This window comes from Sciurus carolinensis, chromosome 6 (assembly GCF_902686445.1).
Source record: "Sciurus carolinensis chromosome 6, mSciCar1.2, whole genome shotgun sequence".
In the NCBI taxonomy this organism is placed as follows: domain Eukaryota; kingdom Metazoa; phylum Chordata; class Mammalia; order Rodentia; family Sciuridae; genus Sciurus; species Sciurus carolinensis.
In genome coordinates, this window is record NC_062218.1 from 50,739,692 (window position 1) to 50,763,637 (window position 23,946).

Below are 23,946 nucleotides of genomic sequence, written 5' to 3' on the forward strand. Positions count from 1 at the left end.
TTTTGTTTTCTCTGTCTTGGAGCACTGCCTTCAGATCTCTGCATGGCAGGATCTCTTGTCATTCATGTTTCATAAAAGTCACTTCTGAGAAACCTTCTCTGAATACCGAATCTAAAGTAACATATCTAATCACAGTGGGTCTTTTTTTTGTGTGTGGTACTGAGGTTTTAACCGAGGTTGCTTTATCACTGAGGTCATCCTTACCCTTTTCATTTTTTTATTTTGAGACAGGGTCTTGCTAAGTTGTAGAGGCTGGCCTCAAAATTGGAATACTCCTGCTTCAGCCTCCTGAGTTGTTCGGATCACAGGTGTGTGCCACCACACCCAGCAGCCGGTCTTTATTTTCTTTATTTCTTAACTGTAATTTTTTCTGTATTTTTTAAAGTGTTATCTTCCACTAGAGTGTAAGCTGCATGAAACAAGGACATTGGTAGGTTCTCTGCACCTAGAATGGTGCTTGGCACACAGCAGGCTTTCAACAGTCTTACTGAATAAATAAGTCAGTTAATTAGCTGCCATGTGGTTCAATGTGAAGTACTTTTTTTCAGAGAAATTTTTTGTTTTGGATTAGCCCTCCTTTACTTACATAGACTTTAATGTGGCTAATCTTCCTTAAAAGTTGTAGTATTTAGGGTCAGTTTCTTATTTAATCAATATTTGGAATTTTCCCTTTTTACTACAATTCAGTAACTTTTAATAAAGGAAGTAATTTGAGTTAATGACTTTTGGACTTTTACTGTCAGAAGTTATTGTGCTTAGAGTCTTGAACAGGCAATGATATTTAACTAGAATTTAGGAACTTCACGTTTTGTATTTGTGGCTCCTATTCCCTGTCACCTCCCGCCCGTCTTCCTATCCCCAGTATACTAGTATGTTTTATTTATATGGAACAATAAATGGCAGTTTCAATTAGAAATAAATTAGTTTTAAATTAAAGTGATTTGAGTAATATCATTTTTAGGTAAGAATGTGGGTGGCATATAGAAAAGGTAAAAGTCCGTAAGAAGCAAGGAATAAATGAATGATTAAAATGTAGGAGTATTTCAGAACATGAAAGCTTTTTCTCTCCACTTATTTCACTGTTACTTCTTGTTGTGTTTAATGTATACTCACATATGTTAACTTATTGCCAGGTTTCCATGGATCTCAATAGTGCCAGTACTGTAGTTCTTCAGGTCTTAACACAGGCCACCAGTCAGGATACTGCTGTTTTAAAACCAGCCGAGGAGCAACTGAAACAGTGGGAGACTCAGCCAGGTTTCTATTCAGTGTTGTTGGTAAGTACTTCTAAAATAGTTTATTTTTAATAAAATGAGACATCTTTCATTATTCTAAAAATCTGGATTTGGGTAGGGGATTTAGCTCAGTGGTAGAGCATTTGCTTAGCATATGTGTACCCCTGGGTTTGACCCTCAGCACTGTAAAAAATTAAAGACTTAGTTTATTGTTAGTTTAGTGAAGCCAATATAAATATTTAGCTGCCACTGGCACTACAATTATATTAATTTGGGACACAACTTATTGAGGGTCCTTAAGAAATATTTGTTGTTGGACCAACATTTGAAATCTTTCCTTTGTATTGCAACTTGATTATAACTGAAGTCATTTGCTTTGGCTATCTTCTTTATGAAATAAAGACTTTTACTTTTTGAAACATTCTATATAATAGTTGCACAGTGTATTCCTATGTCTGCTCAGAAAGCAACCCACTGTGATAATTTCAGTTTTAGCACATTAATCTAATGTCCTGATTTCACTTTTGTATTTTGTTTATATCTCTAACCTAATTAATTTATGTTATCAGTTGTTCAGGTCCTTATACTGCAGCATTAGGCTCAGGTATACTGTGCTTAGCTTATTTCCTTTTAAAGCATAGATTTATTTTCTCATCTAAAAATTTTATTTCCTTGACATCTGATTTTTTTTTCCTGTTTATTATGAGATATAGTACAATAATTTAATGAGTTTAAAGTTTTTGGTTGATTAATTAAAATTATTTTCTCAGTGCCAGAATAGAAGTCTTTTTTTGTGATGAGGGTCTTCCCTAATCATTTCTTCTGAAAAATCAAAAATTCTGATTGGTGTTTTTTTTTTTTTTGGGGGGGGCGGTGCTGGGAATTGAACCCAGGGCCTTGTGCTTACAAGGCAAGCACTCTACTGACTGAGCTATCTCCCCAGCCCTATGATTGGTGTTTTGAGATGTACTTTCTGGTCAAGGCAATGAGGGTACCAGCCAGTATTTTTGACTGGGTCACACATTTAGAGCACAATGGTTTACCATATCATTTAAACTAGAATAAATCATAGCAACTGACATCTGTATTTTTTGACTTCTTGCGTAGAACAATTTGGTTTGTTAAATTTGAGAAGATATTGATCATGATGGTGAGGGGAATTAAGTGTATTAATGTCAGTGTACTTGTTATTCTGAGTGTAAAATGAAAATTGGCAGTTTGGTTTAATAACAAAAAGGTAAAAAATGGATCGATTTTTAAAAATACTTGTTTATATAATTTTAGCATCATGTTTGTCAATTTCACAGTATAAATCTTTAGAATATTTCTGAGTATATTTAAGTGAATATGCTCTGTAATTTGCCTTATGCTTTGGACCAAGATATATTTTAGAATTTCTTATTTTAATTAATTAAATTTTAATAAATCAATTTTGCTATTGCTCCAGCATGCTGGGTAAGTGTTCTACAACTGAACTACATGCCTTCTTTTTTTAAAAATTTTATTTTAAAACAGGGTCTTGATAAATTGCCCAGACTGGCCTTCAACTTGCAGTTCTCTTTCTGGAGACTCCCAAGTATCTGGGATTATGTAGAATTTCTTAAATTTCTTTAAAACCAATAGGCATTGCCTAACTATTGAATTTTTGTGTAATGTATGAATTATTAATACTACTAAGTATCTAAATTTTTTCCATATTTTTTATTTATTTTGCTTTGGGATATTTATGTACTGATAAATTGATAATATATATGGCGTGTGGTACTCTTATTTATTAAAAATATGTATGTTTTTGTATTTGTGTATGTAGACATTTGTGTAAGATACTGTATATGTGGCTTCCATTGAGTATGGTGAAGTATCCCAGATGGCTGTATATGTGTATGAAACAATTTCTGTTTTATACACATTTATTTGGTTATGTACATACTTACAGTTGTTTCATCTCTGTGTACTTATGTATGTCTACATAGTCAGTATTTATCAAATAACACTAGTTTTGCTCAGGTGGTCTTAACAGGTCTCAACCCTACCATTAAAGGCCTAAAGGGACATCTGGAAAATTCACAGGGCTTGTGGCCCAACGTCCCTTGGCTCACATGGCCTAAACCTTTGTTTTTTTTTTTTTTTTTTTTTGGTACTGAGGATTGAACCTGGGAGCACTTAACCACTGAGCCACATCCCCAGGCTTTTTCTGTATTTTATTTAGACACAGGGTTTCACTCAGTTGCTTAGGGCCTTGCTAAGTTGCTGAGGCTAGCAATCTTCCTGGGGTCCTCCTGCTTCAGCCTCCCAAGCTACTGGGATTACAGGAGTGTGCCACTGTACCTAAATCTTGGTTTTTATTTTCATTGCATAGAATTTTTCTTCTTCGAGGGATAGGAATTAGGTTTCTTGTGGAAGAAATAGATTACAATAGCTTAAAAAAACTGTAGTGTTTGTCATCTTTTTTTTTCCCCCTTATACTCACTGTCTTTGCACACTTAAGCTATTTTAGTCCTAGCTGTCCATTCTAATCTGTAGACTCCCGAACTTGTATACCTGATCTCAGGTTTGCAGTTCTGCTATTTAAAGTACTTATGGAATATTTCTACTTGAATTGATATCTGCAGTTTGATCTCTTGGTTCCCCTAGTGTAACTGAGACTGGCTGATTAAGACCCACCAACTTCCATAATATTTTCCACCTTACTTCCATTCATTCACCAATCTGTTCAGTAGATACTTGTAAAGTTTCTTACCTGGCATGTGGTAGATTCTAGGCATAAGACAAGACTCGATCTATTATAGAAGGTAAGGTACACATGTAAAATGTCAACATCAAATGTGATTGATGTGAAAAAAAAATCACATTTTTTTTTCTTTTTTTATAGTGGAGATCCAAAAGATTAGTTCTGACTCAGTTGTCAATGATCTCAAGAAATAAATGGGAAATATATAATTATCCTTATAATTTTTTATACATAAAGACATATTTTCTAAAAAGAGGATTATATAGTATACATATCTGCTTTTAATACTTAACTTTTCATAGCAAAGAATATACTTCCATATAATTATATTTGGCTTTGGGGTTTTCCCACACAAGGTTGTACTTAAGAGGTCATCACTGGGAATTTGTTTTTGGTCTGAGTGTAGTACAGTTTTAGTCAGTGTTTACCAAGTACCTAAACACATTCCTGTAGTTATCCTGTGCACCAACTATTCCAGATAAGTTTTTTTCCAAATAAATTAAACACTAAATTTTCAATACTTGTCATGTTTTAAAGTATAGTATTTGTGTTAGTTTTACCATTCTTAACTTTTCCTGTACATTTAGAATGACAGTAAGATTGTCTTAATGTTTTGACTAATATTTTTAAAGGTCATTGAATAGTGAAAATTTTCCCTTGATTATTAAGATCATGTTGTATGGTTTAGCTTGCACTGTTATTTTTATGGTCTCCATTTACTGTGCAAAGCAGGGACTGTGGATTATGATTAGGATTAACACAGTGAATAAATCTTTTGAGTAATGACTAATTTTGAGAAGTGATTTCACATCATATCTGGCTTTATATCACATAAAATGTTCTGCTCTCTTATTTGTAAGCATGACTAGTGCTTCCCCACAGCCCCTGAAACTAGAGATTGAACCCAGAGCACTTCTCTATGAGTTACATCCCCAGCTGTATTTATTTTTTATTAGGATACAGGCTTACATTAAGTTGCTTAGGAGCTAGCAAAATAGCTGAGACTGGCCTCAAACTTGCAGTCTTACCTCAGACTCTCAAATCACTGGGATTATAGGTATGGGCCACCACACTGGCTGCAAGATTGTTTTGTTAAGGAGCATGGATAATATGAAATAGATTATGTATTTCATAGCATCTATTAACAACTCAGAGGCTTTGATTCCTTAGGATCTTTGAATCTCTGCTATGGTGGGTCTACTTTTTTAAATTTAGGAGGTAATTATTTTAGGGGTGTGTGTGTGTGTGTGTGTGTGCGTGTTTGTGTGTGTAGTTAGGATAGTAATTTGAAATAGAATTAGATTTGCTAGTTTGTGAGTTTAATTTTTCACTGGAGAAATTTTCAAATACATGTAAAATAGAATAGCATAATGAATCTCCCATATCTTTACTCAGCTTAAACAGTAAACATGCTGCTGAGCAGGTATTCTTGGTTATATGAATTGTAGAACCATGTATTTTTTTTTTTTATTTTATTATTGTACACAAATGGGATACATGTTGTTTCTCTATTTGTACATGGTGTAAAGGCATACCATTTGTGTAATCATAAATTTACATAGGGTAATGTTTGATTCATTGTTATTTTTTTCCCTTCCCTCCACCCCTCCCACCCCTCTTTTCCCTCTATACAGTCCTTCTTTCCTCCATTCTTGCCCCCCTCCCTAAACCTAACTCTAACCCTAACACTAACTCTTCCCACCCCCCATTATGTGTCCTCATCCACTTATTAGCGATATCATTCTTTCTTTGGTTTTTTGAGATTGGCTTATCTCACTTAGCATGATATTCTCCAGTTTCATCCATTTGCCTGCAAATGCCATAATTTTATCATTCTTTATGGCAGAGTAATATTCCATTCTATATATATACCACATTTTCTTTATCCATTCATCTATTGAAGGACATCTAGATTGGTTCCACAATCTGGCTATTGTGAACTGAGCAGCTATGAACATTGATGTGGCTGTATCTCTGTAATATGCTGATTTTAAATCCTTTGGATATAGGCCAAGGAGTGGGATAGCTGGGTCAAATGGTGGTTCCATTCCAAGTTTTCTAAGGAGTCTCCATACTGCTTTCCAGAGTGGCTGCACTAATTTGCAGCCCCACCAGCAATGTATGAGTGTACCTTTCTCCCCACATCCTCGCCAACACCTGTTGTTGCTTGTATTCTTGATAATCGCCATTCTAATTGGGGTGAGATGGAATCTTAGGGTGGTTTTGATTTGCATTTCTCTTATTACTAGAGATGTTGAACATTTTTCCATATGTTTGTTGATTGCTTGTAGATCTTTTTCTGTGAAGTGTCTATTCATTTCCTTAGCCCATTTGTCGATAGGATTACTTGCATTCTTGGTGTAGTTTTTTGAGTTCTTTATAGATTCTGGAGATTAGTGCTCTATCTGAAGTATGATTGGCAAAGATTTTCTCCCACTCCGTAGGCTCTTTCTTCGCATTGCTGATAGTTTCCTTTGCTGAGAGAAAGCTTTTTAGTTTGAATCTATCCCAGTTATTAATTCTTGCTTTTATTTCTTGTGCTATTGGAGTCCTGTTGAGGAAGTCTGGTCCTAAGCCGACATGTTGAAGCTCTGGACCTACTTTTTCTTCTATAAGATGCAAGGTCTCTGGTCTGATTCCGAGATCCTTAATCCATTTTGAGTTTAGTTTCGTGCATGGTGAGAGATATGGGTTTAGTTTCATTCTGTTGCATATGGATTTCCAATTCTCCCAGCACCATTTGTTGAAGAGGCTATCTTTTCTCCATTGCATATTTTTGGCTCCTTTGTCTAGTATGAGAAAATTGTATTTATCTGGGTTTGTGTCCGTGTCCTCCATTCTGTACCATTGATCCACCTTTCTATTTTGGTACCAATACCATGCCGTTTTTGTTACTATTGCTTTGTAGTAGAGTTGAAGATCTGGTATTGCGGTACCCCCTGCTTCACTCTTTCTGCCAAGGATTGCTTTAGCTATTTGGGTTTTTTATTCTTCCAGATGAATTTCATAATTTCTTGCTCTATTTCTGTAAGGTACATCATTGGGATTTTAATGGAATTGCATTAAATCTGTATAGCACTTTTGGTAGTATGGCCATTTTGACAATATTAATTCTTCCTATCCAAGAACATGGGAGATCTTTCCATCTTCTGAGGTTTTCTTTAATTTCTTTCTTTAGTGTTCTGTAGTTCTCATTGTAGAGGTCTTTCACCTCTTTTATTAGATTGATTCCCAAGTAGTTTATTTTTTTTGAAGCTATTGTGAATGGGGTAGTTTTCCTAACTTCTCTTTCTGAAGATTCATCGCTTATGTATAGAAATGCCTTAGATTTATGTGCATTGATCTTATATCCCGCTGCTTTACTGAATTCACTTATGAGATCTAACAGTTTTCTGGTGGAATTTCCTGGTTCCTCTAAGTATACAATCATATCATCAGCAAATAGGGATAGTTTGAGTTCTTCTTTTCCTATTCGTATCCCTTTAATTTCTTTGGTCTGTCTAATTGCTCTGGCTAGAGTTTCAAGGACAATATTGAATAGAAGTGGTGAAAGAGGGCATCCCTGCCTTGTTCCAGTTTTTAGAGGGAATGCTTTCAGTTTTTCACCATTTAGAATAATATTAGCCATGGGCTTAGCGTAGATGACTTTTACAATGTTAAGGAATGTTCCCACTATCCCTATTTTTTCTAGTGTTTTGAGCATGAAGGGATGCTGTATTTTATCAAATGCTTTTTCTGCATCTATCGAAATAATCATGTGATTCTTGACTTTAAGTCTATTGATATGGTGAATTACATTTATTGATTTCCTGATGTTGAACCAACCTTGCATCTCTGGGATGAAACCCACTTGATCATGGTGCACTGTCTTTTTAATATGTTTTTGTATGCGATTTGCTAAAATTTTGTTGAGAACTTTTGCGTCGATGTTCATTAAGGATATTGGTCTGAAATTTTCTTTCCTCGATGTGTCTCTGTCTGGTTTAGGTATCAGGGTAATATTGGCTTCATAGAATGAGTTTGGGAGAGTTCCCTCCTCTTCTATTTTATGGAATAGTTTGAGAAGTATTGGAATGAGCTCTTCTTTAAAAGTTTTGTAGAACTCGGCTGAGAACCCATCTGGTCCTGGACTTTTCTTTGTTGGTAGGCTTTTGATGATTTCTTCTATTTCATTACTTGAAATTGGTCTATTTAAATTGTGTATGTCCTCCTCGTTCAGTTTAGGCAATTCATATGTCTCTAGAAACCTGTTGATGTCTTCGAAATTTTCTATTTTGTTGGAGTATAGATTTTCAAAATAGCTTCTAATTATGTTTTGTATTTCAATCGTGTCTGTTGTGATATTTCCTTGTTCATTCTGAATTTTAGTGATTTGGGTTTTCTCTCGTTTTCTCTTTGTTAGTGTGGCTAAAGGTTTATCAATTTTGTTTATTTTTTCGAAGAACCAACTATTTATTTTGTCAATTTTTTGTATTGTTTCTTTTGTTTCAATTTCGTTGATTTCAGCTCTGAGTTTGACTATTTCCTGTCTTCTACTACTTTTGGTGTTGGTCTGTTCTTCTTTTTCTAGGGCTTTGAGCTTTAGTGTTAGGTTGTTTATTTTTTGAGTTTTACTTCTTTTATTGAATGCGCTCCATGAAATAAATCTTCCTCTAAGTACTGCTTTCATAGTGTCCCAGAGATTTTGATATGATGTTTCTTTGTTCTCGTTTACCTCTAAGAATTTTTTAATTTCCTTCCTAATATCTTTTGTTATCCATTCATCATATAATAGTATATTGTTTAATCTCCAGGTGTTGGAGTAGTTTCTGTTTTTTACTCTTTCATTTATTTCTAACTTCAATCCATTATGATCTGATAGAATACAAGGTAGTGTCTCTATCTTCTTGTATTTGCTGACATTAGCTTTGTGGCATAATATATGGTCTATTTTAGAGAAGGATCCATGTGCTGCTGAGAAGAAAGTGTATTCGCTCTTGGTTGGATGGTATATTCTATAAATGTCTGTTAAGTCTAAATTATTGATTGTGTTATTGAGATCTATGGTTTCTTTGTTCAATTTTTGTTTGGAAGATCTGTCCAGTGGTGAGAGAGGCGTGTTAAAATCACCTAGTATTATTGTGTTACAGTCTATTTGGTTTCTAAAATTGAGAAGGATTTGTTTGACATACATGGATGAGCCACTGTTTGGGGCATAGATGTTTATGATTGTTATATCTTGCTGATTTATGCTTCCCTTAAGCAGTATGAAATGTCCTTCCTTATCCCTTCTGACTAACATTGGTTTGAAGTCCACATTATCTGAAATGAGGATGGATACTCCAGCTTTTTTGCTGAGTCCATGTGCATGGTATGTTTTTCCCCATCTTTTCACCTTTAGTCTATGGGTATCTCTTTCTATGAGGTGAGTCTCTTGCAGGCAACATATTGTTGGATCTTTCTTTTTAATCCAATCTGCCAGTCTATGTCTTTTGATTGATGAATTCAGGCCATTAACATTCAGGGTTATTATTGAGATATGATTTGTATTCCCGGTCATTTGGTTCATATTTAAAATTTTATTTATTTATTTATTTATTTTTTGACACATCTTGGTTCCTCCTTTATTTGACAGTTCCTTTAGGATAATTCCTCCCTTTGCTGATTTGCTTCTTTGTTTTTTATTTCTTCCTCATGAAATATTTTGCTGAGAATGTTCTGTAATGCTGGCTTTCTTTTTGTAAATTCTTTTAGCTTTTGTTTATCATGGAAAGATTTTATTTCATCGTCAAATTTGAAGGTAAGCTTTGCTGGATATAAGATTCTTGGTTGACATCCATTTTCTTTCAGAGCTTGAAAAATGTTGTTCCAGGCCCTTCTAGCTTTTAGGGTCTGGATTGAAAAATCTGCTGATATCCGTATTGGTTTCCCCCTGAATGTAATTTGGTTCTTTTCTCTCACAGCCTTTAAAATTCTGTCTTTATTTTGTATGTTCGGTATTTTCATTATAACGTGCCTTGGTGTGGTTCTGTTTTAATTTTGTGTATTTGGAGTCCTAAAAGCCTCTTGAACTTGATTTTCCATTTCATTCTTCAGATTTGGGAAATTTTCTGATATTATTTCATTGAATAGATTGTTCATTCCTTTGGTTTGTTTCTCTAAGCCTTCCTCAATCCCAATAATTCTCAAATTTGGCCTTTTCGTGATATCCCATAGTTCTTGCAGATTCTGTTCATGATTTCTTACCATCTTCTCTGTTTGTTCAACTTTGTTTTCGAGGTTAAATATTTTGTCTTCAATATCTGAAGTTCTGTCTTCCAGGTGTTCTATCCTATTGGTTATGCTTTCTATGGAGTTCTTAATTTGGTTTATTGTTTCCTTCATTTCAAGGATTTCTGTTTGGTTTTTTTCAATATCTCTAACTCTTTATTGAAATGATCTTTTGCTTCCTGAATTTGCTCTGTTAACTGTCGATTGGTGTGTTCATTCAATGCCTGCATTTGCTCTTTCATCTCATCATTCAATGCCTGCATTTGCTCTTTCGTCTCATCGTTTGCTTCCCTAATCATTTTAATTATGTACATTCTGAACTCCCTTTCTGTCATTTCTTCTGCCATGCTGTCGTTGGATTCTATTGATGTAACATCTAGATTTGTTTGGGGCATTTTCTTCCCTTGTTTTCTCATATTGTTCAGGAATCAGTGGGTCATTAAGATATTGCAGATTTCCTCTATCAACTTATAATGTCCCTGAAGATTGCTAGTATATCCCCTCTTATCCTTCAGTAGCCTGCAGTCTTGGAGGAAGTTGATAATGCAGAACTCCACGATGGAGCTGCCTTTCTAGGGTGGTGACCCTCAGGTGGCGTATATTCCCTGCTAGTGGTCAGAGGTGTCTCCACTTGTTGACCAATGGTCATCCAACGGGGAACTTGGCTGCGGGCTGAGGCAAGGCCTGTTTGTGCCTGTGTCTCTGGTTTTACCGTCCCTGTGGGAAAACCTCTCCTGGTAGGGAAGACTCACTCGGTGGGAACGTCTCGCTGGTCAGTTGCCCTCCTAGAGGTTCCCCTCAATCTACAACTACCGCCTGGGCTGGACTGTCTTCCTGTGCAAGGTTCCCAGGGGCCCGGGCCTACCTCCTGGGCCTGGGAGCCTCACCCTCCGCAGGCGAGTCTCCTTAGGCTGCCTCTCCCAGATAATCTGCCCGCAGTCCTGGAAACTTCGCTCCGCCCCTAGGTGTTTCTCTGTGCGGCTCTTCCAGCAAGAAGCCACCTAGCTCCTGGGACCCTACTCTGCACCTAATCGCCTGGCTATGCGGCCCCTCCTCTGAGCCGCCACCTGGAGCCCTGTACAATAGCTCCGATACCCAGAGACCCGCCACACACCTCTTCCTCCGGACAGCAGCCGGGTTTCCGACGCAGTCACTAGGAGTCCAAGCAACTCACTCTGCGTCTCCTCCTCCCGCCAACCTCCCGTAGCCCTAGGCAGTCACTCCAAGCCCAAGTGACCCGCTCTGTTCCTCCTCCTCCTCCTCGGGGTAGCCCCCTGGGTGTTCAGGGGCGGTGGCTCCGAGACCAAGTGACCCACTGCGCTCCTCCTCAAGGCAGGCCACCGGTGTTCAGGAGCGGTCGCCTTGAGTACAATCAACTCACCACTCGCCTCCTCCTCTGGCGACTGCCTGTGGCTCTGATGCAGTCACTCCTAGACCAAGCGACCTGCCGCGCTTCTCCTCTTCCTCCGGGCAACCCCCCGGTGTTCAGGAGCGGTCGTTCTGAGTTCAAACAGCTCGCGATGCAGCTCCTCCTCTGGCAGCCGCCTGTGGCTCTGATGCAGTCACTCCTAGACCAAGCGACCTGCCGTGCTCCTCCTCTTTCTCCGGGCAACCCCCCCGGTGTTCAGAAGCGATTACTCTGAGTCTACACAGCTCACCACGCAGCTTCTCCTCAGGCAGCCACCCAGAGCCCCAGTGGTTGCTCCGAGTCCAAGCGCTGCTGTGCTGAGCCGCCTCCTCTACGATGATCCCAGTTGTCCGTGTTTACTCCTCCAGCGGGGGGAGGGCGTCTCGCCCGGTGACTCTACTTCACAAAGTTCCCTGCGGTCCGGGGCTACCGCCCCATCCGGGACGCCTCCCCAACGGGAGAGACTCACCCAGCGGCTTTGAGTTGGTCCCAAGTCTCTCACTATCTCCTCTTTTGAATCCTGCGTCGTGGAGCAACGTGAAATGCAGTCGCCCTCTAGGCCGCTATCTTGAAACTCTCCTCAGAACCATGTATATTTACAAAATATCAATATGATGTGTGTAGTGATAAAATTTAAACATTTAATTAAAAAATTACTAGTGTTTTATTTGGGGCATATCGATTATAATTTTATGTTACTACATGTTTATTCTAATACTCTTTTTTTATTTACAGAACATTTCACCAACCACTCTCTGGATATAAATGTAAGGTGGCTTGCTGTGCTGTACTTTAAACATGGAATTGATCGCTACTGGAGACGTGTAGCCCCTCAGTAAGTTCCATCAATCCTCAGTGTTATGCTTTCCAAGTTCATTAAGTTATAAGAATCTGTTTATGTAAAAGATTGTGTTAGTGCTTGCTTTGGCAGCACATACACTAAAATTAGAACAGTACAGAAAAGATTAGCATGGTCTCTTACAAGAATGATGTGGAATCCTGCGAAACATCGAATATTAAAAAATAAAATCCATACAAACAGAGAAACAAGATGTATCCCATTTGTTTACAATAAAAATGAGTTAAAAAAATAAAATCCAAAAAAAGTATGTTAACTATTGAAGAACAATATTGTACATAATTATAATTCAGCAGTCATATTGTTTTTTATCCCTGGGTTTTATTCCCATGTGTGTGTGTGTGTCTGTCTGTCTTTGGCCTTGTGAGTTGAGTGAGTTGATCAGGCTGCGTGAATAAATCAAATTGAACAAAAGCTTTTTCTTGTACTTTTATAGATGCTTAATATTAGGATTTTGAAAAATGCTATTGAGAAGACAATCCCAATTCATTTCTGAACCAGCTAAATGTTAATTTCCTGAATCTTCTGAATTCTTGCTTTTGGTGGGACTAGGGTACATACATTTTTAATCTTAGATTCAATTGTAACTGGTACATAGGTATTAAAGGAACAGATTTCTTTCTTTCCCACTCCCTCCCCTTTCTTTTATTTGTGGTATTGTGGTTGGAATCCAGGGTCTCAAGCACACTAGGCCAGTGTTCTATTATTGACTCATATCCCCAGCCCCAGATTTCTCTTAATTCTTAATTGTTTTTATAATTGATGGAAAAGCAAGGTAGATATGGTCTTAGAATTTTATAAAAAAAAAAAAAAAAGAAAGAAAGAAAGAAAAGAACTTAGCTAAAGAAGTAACATGATCTTTGCTTTCCACTAGATGGCACTATAGCTCTACAAATTCTTAAACCCCCAAAATAGTGAAAGCTGATCTGAGACCTTCAAAGTACATATAAAACATGTCCTTGAATAATATTAGAAACAACTAGAATACTTAGAAAACTATAGTATGAAGGAAATCCTTTTCATTTTATTTTAGAGTTAGTTCTTAATTCTGTGAGAAATGATGTAGTGATGAGAGTTGCATTATTGGGTTATAGGAAACATTTTAGCAGCACCTACTTTCCTACTGCATGTCCATTTAAATTTTAAATATCTCCTAAAATTCATTTTGCTTTACTGGTTAAATGAAGAATATATTTATAAATAACCATTTCAAAGAAAGAATAAATTATGATTAAATACTTTAGATTGTACATTTGCTAAGCATGCTCTATACTACTGAGCTGTACCCCCACCCAAAGTTGTCCATTTAAAATTAAGTAATTAATTAATTAATTTATGGTATCAGGGAATGAACCCAGGGGTACTTAACCACTGAGCAATATCCTTGCCCTTTTTTATTTTTGAGACAAGGTCTTACTAAGTTGCTGAGGCTGGCTTCGAACTTGGGATGCTCCTGCCTCAGTCTCCCAAGCTGCTGGAATTAGAGGCATGCACCACTGCATCTGTTTATGTATTTATTTTTTTTAATTTTTTTATGGTGCTAGGGGTGAAACCCAGGATCTTATGCCTGATAAGCCCATGTTTACCACTAAGTTACATGTCTAGCCCATTAACGTAGTTTAACTTTAAGAACTTAAGGGAGAAATCATGTAGTATTGGGTAGTTAAATTCCAGGCTGTCTTTTAGTGTGTAATGAGATAAAAGCTGGAAAGGAGATGAATATACCTAGAAAGGGAGCAAGGATGACAGATTAGTAATTGAACCTATATGTAAATTTAAGGCACTTACAAATATGCTTGTTTGTGTTCTTATCTAAGTTTCATCTTATATAAGTTCCTACTGTTAACCACTATTTTCACAGAATGAGAATTAACTAACTTAAGCTTATATACTATTGTATACAATGTGTTTTAACTTGATCCTAATTAATTATATGCTCTATAATTTCTGTATGAGATACAGCCTAAATTCATTTAATGTACACATAGAATTTAAGGTGAAATGTAAATTATTATCCACACATTACTAAAGACATGAGTTTTCTCCATGTTAATCACTCGTTTCCTGTTTGTTTACTGTCCATATATTTTTTTGCATGGTCTCTGTTTTGGTAGCTGATCATTATATTCTCTTATCTTAGTTAGAGTTAAGAAAATTGGTTAACTTGGCTCCTTGACATAGAAGAAAACCTGAATTTCATCTTGAAGCAAAATATTATAGGAGAAAACGTCAGCTCAGGGGTTTGATGATAGAGGGAGCTATTAAAGTTGGAAAGTACAGAATGGAAGTAAGATGATTAAAATAGTAATTTCTAATGGGAAAACATAGGCCTCCTAAATGTTTGTCTTAATCTTGCTTTCTCATTTGTTTACTAATCTTGAGAAAGTCACTTTTAATATTTTAAAAAAACTTTATGAAAGTATATAACATACTTAAAGGTACACAAATGAAGAGTGCAATTTGAATGTTTATAATGGGACACATCAACAGCCAACACTTGGAACTAGCTAGAACACTACTAGCAATCAAAGTGTTGCACAAATGTACATTTTATTGCCTTTTATGGTCACATGCATATTCAGCTTTTGTAGATACTGTCAATTGGTTTTCCAAACTATTGTGCCAATTTGCACTCCCACCAGTAGCAGATGAGTATTGACGTTTGTTCCACATTCTCATCAACACTTAATCTGAACTTTCATTTTTATCTTTCTGGTAGGCTTGGGAATTTTAGTTTGCATTTTCCTGGTGAACAGAACAGCGAGTACCTTTTTCATGTACTTATTGATTGATTGTTTGGGTATTATCTTCTGTGAAGAGCCTGTCATTTGCATATTTTAAATATTTGGGTTTTATTGATTTGTGGGACTGTATATACATTTTAGGGCTGAGTGCTTTATCATATATACCTATTGAAAATATCTTTTCCCACTCTTATCACTTGCCTTTTCATTTTCTTAATGGTGTCTATATTTATTTCTTCTTTTTGCAGTGCGGGGGGTAATGTCTTTGACACTTTTGTTCTTAATTTTGATTTTGAGTCAGTATAGCTACCTATCTTTTATAATTAGTCTTTTTGTGACCTACTTATGACATTTACCTACCTGTGTCTTCTGGTACAAGTTTTGTTTTACTTTACTCATTTTGCTGTATGATCTGTCTGGAATTTCTGTACAAGATGCATATATGAAGTAGGGGACATACCATGTATTCTTTCCCAATTGCATTGCAGTGGTACTCTTATTATCCATCAGGCACTTTATGTGAAACTGGTTTGAATTCTCTAATTTGTCCAGTTGACATTGTTGTCTTTTAGTTATTACTTTTATTAAGACAATGTATATTCTTTTACTTTTTGGTTTTGATTTGCTGTTATTTTTCTAGCATCTCAAGGTGGATTCTTAGATAATTGATTTTTAGTTTTTCTTAATACAGGTTGCATGTCCCTAATTAAAAAATTCAATACATTCTAAAACCTGAAACTTTGAATGCCAACATGACACCTCAAAGTGGAAAATTTCACACCTGTAATGGTGGGTCTCACTCAAAACTCAGGAACACTAAAAAATATTGTATGAAATTACCTTCACACTGTGTATGAGAGGCATATATATGAAACATAAATATATTTCACTTAGAACTGTGTCCCATTTCCAAGATAACTTATTATGTGTGTACAAATATCCCAATATCTGAAAAAATCCTAAATCTGTAACACTTCTTGTTTCAGGCATATTAGATACGAGATATTCAATCTGTATACATTAAGACTTTTATAATTGTGACTTTTAGTTCAGCCTTTTTTGCGCGTGTGTGTGTGTGTGTGTGTGTGTGTGTGTGTGTTTGTGTATGTATTGGGGATTGAACCCAGGACCTTGTGCATGCCAAGCACATGCAATACCACTGAGCTACAATCCCAGCCCTTAGTTAAAAATATTTTTAAATATCTTCTGTGATTTATTTTAAGATGTATAGATTAATTAGAAGTTTGTTGCCTTATGCCTTGTTTCTAAAAGACCTTTTAGTTCTTTTTTGATTACTGTTTTCATTATTTAAAATGTGCTGTGTTGTTTTGTGATCCAGCATGTGGTATTTTGGTAAATGTATGTGCACTTGAATATGTCTGTAGTTGTGGATTATACTGTTTTATATATCAGCTTAAATTTGTGAATCATGCTGTTCAAGTGGTCTGTGTTTCTCTTGATTTTCAGCTTTTTTCTATCAGTTAACCGAGGTGTGTTAATCTTTAAATATGATTATTCACTTACCTATTCTTTTCCTTGTAATTTTGCTTTCTATGTATTTTGAAGCTCTTAGGATCATATAAATTCAGGGTTGTCAGATTTCTGTTGCATTGACCTTGTCATAATTATGAAATTTTTTTCTTTATCTCTAGTAATAAGTTTTGACTTAACGTCTAGTTTGTCTGACATTAATAGAGCCACACCTGCCATCTTGTGGTTAGTATTTGCATGTTATATCCTTTTTTGCCTTTTTCTTTCAATATTATTTTGTTGCTGTTTTGTTTAAAACATGTATCTTACAAGTAGCAAATGTGTTGGATTTTGTTTTGTATCTGGTATAATAAATGTTTTTAGTATTACATTTATTACATTTAATATAAATACTGAGTTGGTTTAAATCCACCCTTTGTTTTCTGTTTGTCTCTGATTTTTGCTTCCTTTTTTTCTTTCTTGCCTTACTTTGGATTATTCAAGAAATATTTTTTAGTCTTTCTCTCTTAAAGCTTGTTGAATACACTTTTATTTCTCCTGATGTTCCTAGAGATAACATGTATCTGTGATTTATCAGAGACTGTCCTTACGTTAGTACTTTACTTTTTTTAGATAATGCAGAAACCTCAAAATTACTTTAACTTCTTTTAAGACTTCATGTTGTTAATGCTTCTGTTTAGTACTTTAATTCTCCATATATTTTAAACTCCATAAAATGTTATTTTATTAACAGTATTCATTTAAATTTACCTTTATAACATTTTTCATTCCTTTTAGTGTTACTGTGCTTTGCTTCCATCTGGCTTCATTTGTCTTCCATCTGAAGAACTGTCTAGTGTGTTTTAAGGACACATCTGTCAGTGGACTCTTAGAAGCAGAAGTGCTTTTCTCCTTATTATATTTTAATCTGGATGTTCTCCACTGACCTCCTAGTTCATTAAATTTATTGCACTTATGTTTATTAGTTCTAGGATTTCTTTTCAGTATTTAGAAAAAAATAGATTCTAGTTGTCTGGTGAAATTCTCCATCTTTGACCTACTTTTTTGAACTTATTCATAATTATTTTGAGTGTGATTTTGTTAATTAGAATGTTTGTGCTTCTATTTCTATTTGTGTTTTGGATCCAGTCATTTCTTTCTGTTTGTTGGTATGCGTGGTACATTTTAGTTGAATGCTGAATGTAGCATAGTTAAAATTGGAGAGTCTTTGAATTCTCTTATCTGTTTCCAGAAAGAATTGTTTAAATACCTTAACCTTGATATAGTTAATGATGATCTTTTTTGGTTTACTATTAATCCCAGGTTACATTCTTTCTGGGGTTTCAGCAGCAAGCCTTGCATGTTTTACTGCCTCTTGGTGGGCCATCAACTTCAGTTTTTGTTACTCTAGTACTTTGAGACCTGCTGAAATCTCTCCTTAGCACTTTAGTATCTAGCTGCTTCTTTCGGTTTCATTTCTTGTGGGTAGATACCTAAAGAGGAAATGAAGCGGTCCATCACAGTTCATTCCCTTCTCTCTGAGATCTAAGTCTCCTGAGTCTTAGTTGCCTAGATTGATTTTAAAAGTTACATTAGTTTCTCAAGCTACCCTAATAAATTACCACAAACTGGGTGATTTAAGACAACAGAAATTATTCTTTCACAGTCCAGGTGACTAAAAGTCTAAAAATCAGGGTTTTTGCTCTGTGTGAAGGCACTAGGGAAGAATTCTTTGGTTTCTTTATAGCTTCAGCAGGGGCTGACAATCTTAGGTGTTTCTTAACTTCTAGCTGCATCACTATTTCCCAAGTCTCCTGTTTCTCTTTGTCCGTATTTTCCTCTTATGAGGACACCAGAGCCAGGCTTGATGGCGCACTTCTGTAATTCCAACTGCTCCAAAGGCAGAGACTAAAGGATCTCAATTTCAAGGCCAGCTTGGACAACACAGGGAAACCCTATCTCAAAATAAAATTTAAAAAAGTGCCGAGAATGTAGCTCAATGGTAAGAGTGTTTTCTTAGCATGTGTAAAGACCCTGAGTTTAATCCCCAGTACTGGGGCAGGCGGGGGGGTGGGGGGGACATTAATTGTGGAGTAGCACCCACCTAAAATCCTGTATGACCTTATCTGAATGTGATTACATCTGTGGAGACTACAGTATCTCCAGATAAAGTCACAGTCCCAGGTACCTGGGGTTAGGACTTGAGCATTTCATTTTTGTGGGGATACAATTTAGCTCACAATAGATGCCTTACACTTTTTAAATTTATTTGAATATGTTTATAGTTGACCTCGTTGAGATGATTTGTCTCATGCCAGCTACTCTGTCAGTGATAGAATAAAAAAAATTCTTAAAATGAAATCTTTAAAATTTAATTTTAAAATTAACTATGTTTATTCAGTTCAAAATTCAGCATGTTTAAGATCTTATACAATGGTTTTTCTCCTTCTATATTCTTTAACTTTTTAGTTTCCTGGAAACAGTATGGAGACAATTGTTAGTATTATGTTTATCCTTTCCATAGATGTAAAATGAAAGTCTTTAAACTAGTTAATTTCTAGTAAGTCTTCCATCCCAAGTGTTCTGATCTAAATCTCATTCCCCATAGAATAATCTCAACTCAGATTTTGTAAAAGTCAGTGGAATCTTAATATTTACTGGTATAGATTTTTTTTTATCCAACTTTTTAATTTTTTTGTAGGCAACACTAGTAAAAGTGAACATCAAAATATTGTGTTAATTACTCTGGGTTTGCCTTATTTTCTATTGCTTACTGTGTTGTGCTTCCTGTTTATTCATTTGTGAGGGACTTTTATGTTTCTCATTCAATGTGCCAATATTTAAGTAATGGAAATAATTTTATTTATTTACCAAAAAGAATCAGGATAACATGATTGAAAGGCTTTTTATTGTTAGAATTCATAGTAGTGCTTATCAGTATTTATTATTAGGTGTCATTCTCTTGCATAATCTATTTATCTTTTTAATAGTGCTCTCTCAGAAGAGGAAAAATCTACATTGCGTGCAGGGCTCATCACCAACTTCAATGAACCAATAAACCAGGTTAGTGAGAAAAATGAATGCTAAATATGTTTCTCTTTATATTTGCTTTTTTTCCATACTAATTTTGTTTCCTGTTGCTAAAAATAAAATTATACATCATTATTTTCCTTTTTGGTTGTTTATATACAACTTATTTGCTGGATTTTAAATTTTGAAATCCAGTGATAGCTGTTGAGAATTTTGGTTTAGGGCTGAGGAGATAGTTCAGTTGGTAGAGTGCCTGCCTTGTGAGCACCAAAGACCCTGGGTTCAATCCCCAGCACTGCCAAAAAAACAAAAAAGAAAGAAAGAAAAAAAGAATTTTGGTTTAAAACTCAAAAATCATTTTAATGTATACTTGTATAATTTTCAGCTTTTCAACTTGAGATGTATTTAAAGCAAATCTTTAAGTAATTGTTTTCTTATCACATAGAAATTAGTTTTTAAACAAGGAACAGATAAAATATATCACATGCCTAAGGCATGAAAGTGTTTGACTCCACAGATTAATGACTTACAGTATCTACCCTCTTCCTTTTCTTTTTAAACTACAAGATGATTTCAGATTTTTGTCTTATTTCCTGAATCTATCATGTTTTCAGTTCTTACTGCTCTGTAGTAATTAGAAGGTGGATTATACAGTTTTTTCTGCCCCTTACAGTGAAGTTTCCCTCTAAGGATACATTTTTACCTATAGGTATAACAGTTCTTAAAATTTTTCAAGATAATATATATACTTGATTTCATATATATCTATTTATCTATCTATCTATCTATCTATCTATCTATCTATCTATCTATCTTAGTCCCCTCACCCCCAATTCTGGGGGTTAGGGATAAACCCAGTCTACCATTGAGCTATACCCTCAGCCCTTTTTATTTTTATTTTGAAACAGGGTCTTGTCAAGTTTCCAAGACTGACCTTGAATTTGTGATGCTTTTTGCCTTAGCCTCCCAAATAGCTGGGATTATAGGCATCCACCACCATTTTTGTCTGATTCTTTCTTCTAATTTGAATATGGAAATCATACTGTACTTGGCAATATTTCTGATTTAGTTTTATATTCACCTTTTTAAGTGATCTCAATTGTTTGTTTTGTAATTCTTTGAAAGGAAGCTGAGAGAGAATGGAGAATGGAGTTGTTCTCACTGAGATAGAAAGTGATTGGTTTGGAGTTTAATTGATTAAGAAGTAAACCATTCCCTGTGTATTCTATCAACCAGTATTTGGGAAGCACTGATCTATACAGATATTGTTATTTAAATACTCATATTTCATGCTATTTCCATTCTTAGGTTAGTAGTTCTTAAAATATGTGGTTATGGAACCTTTATACTGCTAAAATTGAAGACCTTGAAGGAGTATATCTGTTGATGTATATTGAGAAATTAAAGCTGAGAAATTAAAAAACATTTATTATTTAATCTAAAAATAATAAAACTATCCTAGTTAAAATAAATAGCATTTTGTGAAATAAGCTGTAGTAGCTATTTACCAAAATAATTTAGGTTGAAGAATGCAAATGGATGAAATTGGAGAATATCATGCTAAGTGAGATAAGCCAATCTTATCAGCGAATGATCTCGCTGATAAGTGGATGATGACTCATAATGGTGGTGGGAGGGGGCAAGAATGGAGGAAGGAGGGACTGTATAGAGGGAAAAGAGGGCTGGGAGGGGTGGGGGAGAAGGGAAAAAATAACAGAATGAATCAAACACCATTACCGTATGTAAATGTATGATTACACAAATGGTATGCCTCTACTTCATGTACAAACAGAAACAACATGTATCCCATTTGTTTACAATAAAAATAAATTTAAAAAAATAGAATTTTCGCATTATCTTTAGTGTCTATTTAAACCTCCAGATATTTGTATCTTCTTCATTTGCCATGTTGTGATATGTTATTTTGGTAAACATGTGAAGAAAACCTAGCTTCACACTGATATGTAATTGGGAAAGGGAAGATAATACTCCTGAAAGGCTCTAGTGGACTGTACTTTGAGAATCACTGTCTTAATTAGCTTTTCAGTGAAATTTTAGTCATTTTTGTCAAACATATCATAAATCAAAAAGGTAGTTTTTAAACTATGAATGTATTCTTTATTCATTGCTTGGGTTTCATGTTTGTTTCTGATAACTTTTCCCTTTCAGATTGCAACTCAGATTGCAGTGCTGATTGCTAAAGTTGCCAGGTTGGATTGTCCTCGACAATGGCCTGAACTGATTCCCACTCTTATAGAGTCTGTTAAAGTCCAAGATGATCTTCGACAGCACAGAGCATTACTTACCTTCTATCATGTTACTAAGACACTGGCATCTAAACGACTGGCTGCTGATAGAAAACTGTTTTATGATGTAAGTTTTTTAACATAGTTAAATTTGATTATGAAAATTAAGCTACTTGTATAAAAATGAATACAGTTTTACTTCTCTTAATATTGTATTGAAAGATTATGAATTCTAATTCTAAAATGCAGTGATACGAATGGAAAGATCACTTGGTTGTCAGTGATCATGTATTGGTGGGAAGGGAATGGTCCCAAAGCTAAGAGATTGATTTGAGGCTATTGAAATAATTCAGATGAAATTATAAATCTTTAAAATGAAGTAGGATAAAGGGAACAATTAGGCAGGTATATAGTTGAAATTTTGGAAGTAACATGGACATGTCTGGGTAATTAATGGATGTACTACAGTTGTACTATTGAGGGAGTGATATACTTTTATTAGGTGTTCCAGCATCATTTGTTGGAGAAATTTTTTTTCTTCATTTACTTCCTTTGGGGCTTTTATATTTGACCTTTTAAAATATTTTCTAGTGCTGAGGATTAAATTCAGGATCTTGTGCATGCTAGGCAAGTGCTCTACCAACTATATCCCCAGCTTTTAACTATTTTTTAACTGTCAAAATAGTGATTTTTCTGTTTCTCATCCTAACATTTGTACTGTACCATGTAATGTTAGTGAATTTCAAAGTATTTGTTACTGTGTTCTTGCTTACCTTTGGTAATTTTAAGAAATTGAAGGTATATGATTTGAAATCTCATTGTATGATCAAATGATAGGACTTAAGAAATTAGTTCAGGTATGTTCTGAACCATAATGCTGTCAGATGTTCATCACTGTGACTAAAATACCTGACAAGAACAACTTAGAGGAAGAAAGATTTATTTTGAGCTCACAGTTTGAGAGGTTCAGTCCATTGAAGTTCAACCAACTCTGTTGTTCTGGGCCTGAGGTGAGGTGATCATGGCAAAAGGGCATGGTGGAACAAAGCTGCTCACCTCATGGTATCCAGGAATCAAAGAGAGTAGAAGGAACCCATGACAAAAAATGAAATCCTCGAGGCCTCCAGTGCCCACCACTGCTTACAGTTACCACCCAGTAATCCCTTCAAATTAATAATCCATCAAATGGATATCCCCAGCCTTCCTCCTTATTTTTAACTCAGTGAGTTTACATAGCTATTAAGTTTTATCTGAGAATAAGAAAAATTATTTTTGATATTTGTAAGGTTACTTTGAATTTCTTGTCATTTTTGCTTGATTTCTAACCCTCACTAAAGAAATGGACAGTTAATCTACCCTAGTCTATGAATTTCTTTTTGATTTTCCTTACCTTTATTTCTACTTAACCCTTCTGCCTCTGGGATTTGGCTTTTATGATGGAAAGAGTTTCAAAGTCAAATGTTTGGAGGATTCTGAGTTATAGTTACTCTTTATCAAGGGACTCCCATCAATGGAAGTCTGAATTATTTTGGCTTTTTTGAGGTATACTCTTATGTGTTTCTTTGGTTGTCAGGTATAAGTTATATTTATTTCAGGCAGTCTCTACAAGTTGTGGTCCACTCAGGCCTTTTTCTGGGTAGTTTGTGTGATGTAACTTCTTCATTGGTTTTTCTCTTGGGTGCCTTTCCATCTAGAATAAAATAGGTTTGCTTAGCATCTTGAACTTAACTTCCAGTGGAGTATTTATCATATTGGACTGAATTGTAATTGTTCATTTACTTTCCTCAGATCATTACACTGGAGCTTTTGTTGCTATAGTTCTAATACCAGTCTCAAAAAATATATATGATGGTCAATGCTCAATAACTGTTAAATGTATAAACAGATTGGGGATACAGCTCAGTGGTAGAATGCTTGCCTTGGGTTTCATCTGCTACATTGCAAATACAGAAGCACAAATAGAAGACATGTTCT

General features: G+C 35.3%; 1 protein-coding gene and 1 non-coding gene across 2 annotated transcripts in view; both read left to right on the top strand.

Annotated features, from left to right (window-relative positions):
- The window catches only part of Ipo11 (importin 11), a 210,397-nt gene that overhangs the window by 20,116 nt on the left and 166,335 nt on the right, over positions 1–23,946 (top strand). The window contains exons 2-5 of the mRNA XM_047555967.1: positions 1,134–1,281; positions 12,359–12,458; positions 19,687–19,759; positions 21,896–22,099. Coding sequence (XP_047411923.1) covers positions 1,140–1,281; positions 12,359–12,458; positions 19,687–19,759; positions 21,896–22,099 — 519 coding nt within the window. The 5' untranslated portion in view covers positions 1,134–1,139. The remainder of the gene's footprint in view (positions 1–1,133; positions 1,282–12,358; positions 12,459–19,686; positions 19,760–21,895; positions 22,100–23,946) is intronic.
- LOC124987712 (U6 spliceosomal RNA) lies at positions 12,539–12,644 on the top strand. The gene has a single exon (XR_007109236.1). It is a non-coding gene; the product is annotated as a U6 spliceosomal RNA (small nuclear RNA).